The following is a 4,957-nucleotide window of genomic DNA, read 5'->3' as shown; positions in this document are numbered from 1 at the left end:
TATTGTCTCACTTCTGTTTATTCTGACCAACAGGTGGCACTATGAGTATTGTGATGGGTGTTGGGATCCATGCCCTTAATAAATAATGAATGTCATCATCACCAACAGATGATAGGCTACATCTCATTCTTTCATTCAGAAAGTTCAAATTAAATTGAGAGTTTTAGGAGCTATATATATATATATATATATATTTATTTATTTATTTATTTTTTGGGGGGGGGGCTTATATAGTCTGTAAGCTGTTATGGCTTTGTGACATTAAATTCTGTGCAGCCTTTTGTAAGACAGTCAGTTGGTCTGTGACATTTTTTTAAAAGATAAATATGAATGAACTTGATTACAATTGGTGAAAGTTTAAACATACATAATGATATAGCTACATTCTCTGTTCTTTTTAAAATAGCCTTCTTTATATTTTACTCAATATCACAAATTTGCATATCACTGAATATCCTGGATATCATTAAACACTGTAATTTTACAGCATACAAACACCTGGCCTAATATAATTTACAGTAGTTATTTGTACTGAGGAATTTCCTATTTTTTTGCAGTAAGTTGCTGTTAGGTTTACAGCACACACTCTATAGTTTTTTTTTTTTTTTTTTAACGTAGGCTACCCTTTATTGACAAACTCTCAATTGCACTCCTCCGCAGGTTTCATTTGCAAGCCAATTTATTTTTTATTTTTATTTTATTTTTTTTAGGATGAAACAGGTCTCCTGCATTGTGGTAAGAGATTGTAGAGCCCACTCAATCACACCACCAAAGTTTTGACATAGACATAGGTAGTAAAATATAGTAGGCCTAAAAATAATATGTGTAAAATTATGTTTTGATACCTTTGGGGTTTAAGCATGTATTAATTATAGTTGTACACAAATGTTTGCTGATTAATTTGTCTTTATATAAAAATGAGTAAAGTTATTTAGAAAACACAAACATTAACAATAACAAAAAAAGTATTTAAAACCTTTTTTTATAATTTATCACAATAAACATACATATAGGCCTACTAGACTATATATTTTGTACATTTATTTACAAGTTATTTATGTTGTCACTTAAAGCCAATTATTGATACTCATTTGGTTGTTCTGTATTGTGGCTGACATGTGGCACAGAGAATTACAATTCAGATGATGATGAAAAAAAAAAAAGTCATCACAAAAGTTTGGTGATGAAAGTTGGGTCTAGTTATATAAGGTTTGCAGGGAGGAATTGCACTGTCCAGGAACAGGAATAGCAATGTCCATATGTCGACAAAGATAGTTTTGGGAGAGTGAGCACTAGTTCAAACGCTCTGCATACATGCTTCTGCACTTGTTTCCAACAGAGCTAATACAGCTGAAATTATGTATTCCATGCTGCAAATATGCTACATTTCTCCTGATACTAATAATACACATAAAAAACGAAGCCCAGATTTGCGTGGAGGGAGTTGGCTGGTAAACCAAACTGATTTTAGGAGGTGCTCCAGTGGTCCTTTGCTCCCCTAGCAAGGTTGTATGATTCGCCACGCATGATATTCATCCGCACCGTTGAAGAACGCTCAAGTCTACGGCAGTGGCGGAAGGACACAATTTCTAACGTCATCGTTGTGCTTCGGTTATCGCCAAGCAAAAATGTCTGCCTAAGGGAAACTCGCAAGTTACATAGTGGATATTTGCAAAATTCATTCGCAAAAGATACAGATTTCATTATCTTTCCGACTCGAGACAAGGAAACCCACGCCGTCATCGGCACACCCGATCGCCCTAGTTGGATTTTTGACAGCTGAAAAGGTAAAATATTGCACAGACTTTCTGAGAGGTTTCGGACTGGGTGAAAGAAGTTGGGATAGAAGAAAAGACGGGAGCCGATATGAAGCGAAAGGGGTCGGCATTGGCTTAAACACTTCAGCTTGTCATCGCACTCTCTCATTGTCCATGTTAAAATGTATGTTATGTCAGTGCATATGGTCGGTTTTCGCTTAAGCGTTTCATGGTCGCACCATTATTATGAATAGGTAACTGGTCATTTGCGACCAACAACAGCAGCGGCAGCGTTGTTTGTAAAGTAAACATTCTCATTTAATGCAACAACAACAAAAGTGTGTAGCGGCAGATGTTTTGACAGCGCGTGTGCGTTCATTGTGAGCTCGTGACTTTTGAAACATTTAGAATCAAACGCGTGCAGTTGAAAAATGATGCTGCGGGTCCATGTGTGTGACACCATCGAGCACAGCGTCTTTCTCAACATGTCCACGTTTGGTCATCCCAAAAACCTCATAGGCCTGCTCTCTTACTTTAAAATAAAACCTCTTTCCACCGTGTCATTGCTATTAATAATGGAAAGAAATGCCGTAACCTCACTTAAAGCTGTCAATATTACGACGCTGGGGAAAGGAGGACTTGGGTCTGTCTTTCAGGAGCTTTTATGTAACTATTTAAAAGATAACACACAGGTTTTGATCAAGGACAACCAGGTCCTTCGATTGCCCTGGTTTTGTACAAAGGTTTTGGAACAGCGCAAAGTTATGCTAAAGACGGGATATGGGGTTGTTTAGCAAATGTCAAGCTGCGGATGTTCACCGATGTCATTTGCATAAGCCGTGCTGGCTAGCATGACGCTTCTGCACACATCAGGCTCTCAGATTGAGGGGAATGATGTTTGTGTTTTGTAGATTTAGTAAAGGATCGTAAGGATGAACCCTCAGCAGCGGATTGCCGCTATCGGGACGGATAAGGAGCTGAGTGATCTGCTGGATTTTAGCGCGGTAAGAGACTCATCAGTTATGTTACTTCATCTAACTTTTGTCATCCCTTTAGTCACAAACTTCTGATATATGCATGATTAGATATGAAATATGAATTACTATATATAGGCCTATCTATATATAAACGTTCTGCGGGTATGTGCACATTAATTACTTACTTAATGATCAATAACACATTCATATTTAATGTTCAATAAAACGGAAATGTCCTTGCTTTAAAAAAATGTATTCTTTAAACATGAAACACTGTCTGTGCAGTTACACACCACACCATTTTTGTGTGTCTTCCCATAGATGTTTTCTCCACCTGTAAACAGTGGGAGAAATAGGCCGACCACTCTTGGAAGCAGCCAGTTCAGTGCACCAGGTAGGACTTCCTGTGGAAATCCTTTAATGAAAGACTGTCTTCCTCTCACACTGCCCAGTCACCTCCTCTTAAATCTCAGTGAAGTCTTGTTGCAGTTAATTTTTTTGTTGTTTGTCTTGATTTATATCAAGCTGGTTGAGAAGGGTTGCATAGTAATGGTATTTGAAATAAGATACATCCACTGTTATAATTGCATTGAAATGAAAGGCACCACTGTCGTTGACTTGTCATGGCCAGTAGTTCAATATTTAATTGTTTACATTGCATAATTTTTTTTTCTTTCTTGGACTAAAATTGACTGTCCTGTGAAGGATGTGTTTTTGTAAATATATTTTTGTCTAAGACATGCCCTCCCTCGCTGATTGATCATGTGTTTTCTATGTGAGTGTGCTATATCTTCAGTCTCCTAAACACCTAATGCCGAGTTCAGACTGCACGATTTTAAAAGTAGTCACACTGTTCTTTTCACACTGCATGACTATCTGGGGTAGCATTCAGTCGCTGCTGTGTTCACTCTGCCCGATGGTCGCCGACAGAGGGTTTCACGCCGCATGACTTTACAATTCATAGTTTTCATAGTCATGGAGCCTTGGAGGGCAAAACCGCCATAGCACTCCATTGAACAACATCACAAGTCTGTCAAATTTACATCTTAAAACAAAAATATTTGAACAAGATGCACGTTTTGGGGACTTACAATCCATATTCAGCACCTGACGCAGTATTTCAATCACTAAAAACAGCGGGACGTTTTTAAAATGAGTAACGTGAAAAACACGTTAGGATTCAATTAAGCAAAGTTTAACGCTAATCTAGAATTTGTTGGTATGGATTTTATTTAAAATCGAGTTGTTGCACCACTTAATTTTAAACACAGATTAATTACGCATTAAAACAGTTATAGAACTGATCAAGCAGCAGACGGAGGGTGAACCGACGACAGGCTAAAGAATCTGTATTAGTGCAACCCACCCTTAAAGTGCCTTAATGTACTATAACAGTGATATTAAAAGATCAAATTAAGTTTACACTTTTTTGGTGATGTAAACTATGTAGAGGCGAGTAGATGAGCCAAGCATATGAATGCAACATGTTTTCTTTATAATGGGTTTAGATCAGGAAAACACGAGAAACCTTTGTTGCTCCTTTGTTAAATTTGATATTTTAATATCACTGTCTTGAAGGGTTAGTTTACCCAAAAATGAAATTTATGTCATTAATCACTCACCCTAATGTTGTTCCACACCCGTAAGACATATTTAGTCCGACAGCATATCTAAGTGTAGGCACACTATACTGTCCATGTCCAGAAAGGGAATAAAAACATCATCAAAGTAGTCCATATGTGACATCAGTTTGCTAGTTAGAATACATTAATACATTTTGGTCCAAAAATAACAAAAACAACGACTTTATTCAGCATCGTCTTCTCTTCCACGTTTGTTTTCAAACCTCAAATAAAGATTCAAACGGTCATGAATCAGCTTATTGATTCATGATTTGGATCACCAGTGTCACTTGATTTCAACAGTTTGACACACGCAATCCAAATCATGAATCAATACGCTGATTCATGACCGTTTGAATCTTTATTTGAGGTTTGAAAACAAACGTGGAAGAGAAGACGATGCTGAATAAACTCGTAGTTTTTGTTATAATTTTTAATATATTTAATTGCAGCTGGTCATGCAAATGTTTGTGCTATGTTTCTGCTTTATGTAATTGTACATATATCTTTTTAAAATACGGATATTCTGGTCTATAACTCCTCCCCGAACTTCCCGCTGCCCTGTATCTTGCTCTCTCATTGGCTTTAGGTAATTTCCGAT

At 37.1% G+C, this 4,957-nt stretch overlaps 1 protein-coding gene across 6 annotated transcripts in view; it reads left to right on the top strand.

The window, feature by feature from the left end:
* Nucleotides 1-1,590: 1,590 nt before the first annotated feature.
* Nucleotides 1,591-4,957, top strand: part of tcf12 (transcription factor 12) — a 134,381-nt gene continuing 131,014 nt past the window's right edge. For 5 of the 6 annotated variants that reach the window (XM_067437408.1, XM_067437406.1, XM_067437404.1 and 2 more), the window contains exons 1-3: nucleotides 1,591-1,787; nucleotides 2,669-2,761; nucleotides 3,056-3,128. In XM_067437408.1, the coding sequence (XP_067293509.1) occupies nucleotides 2,690-2,761; nucleotides 3,056-3,128 (145 nt within the window). In that variant the 5' untranslated portion in view covers nucleotides 1,591-1,787; nucleotides 2,669-2,689. Of the gene's footprint in view, nucleotides 1,788-2,668; nucleotides 2,762-3,055; nucleotides 3,129-4,957 lie in introns of those variants that run through there. The other variant, XM_067437407.1, reaches the window with a different exon arrangement.

The sequence above is a fragment of the Pseudorasbora parva genome, chromosome 1 (genome assembly GCF_024679245.1).
Source record: "Pseudorasbora parva isolate DD20220531a chromosome 1, ASM2467924v1, whole genome shotgun sequence".
NCBI lineage: Eukaryota > Metazoa > Chordata > Actinopteri > Cypriniformes > Gobionidae > Pseudorasbora > Pseudorasbora parva.
The sequence above is the reverse complement of the archived record's forward strand: the minus strand, read 5'-3'. Positions and strand labels throughout refer to the sequence as shown.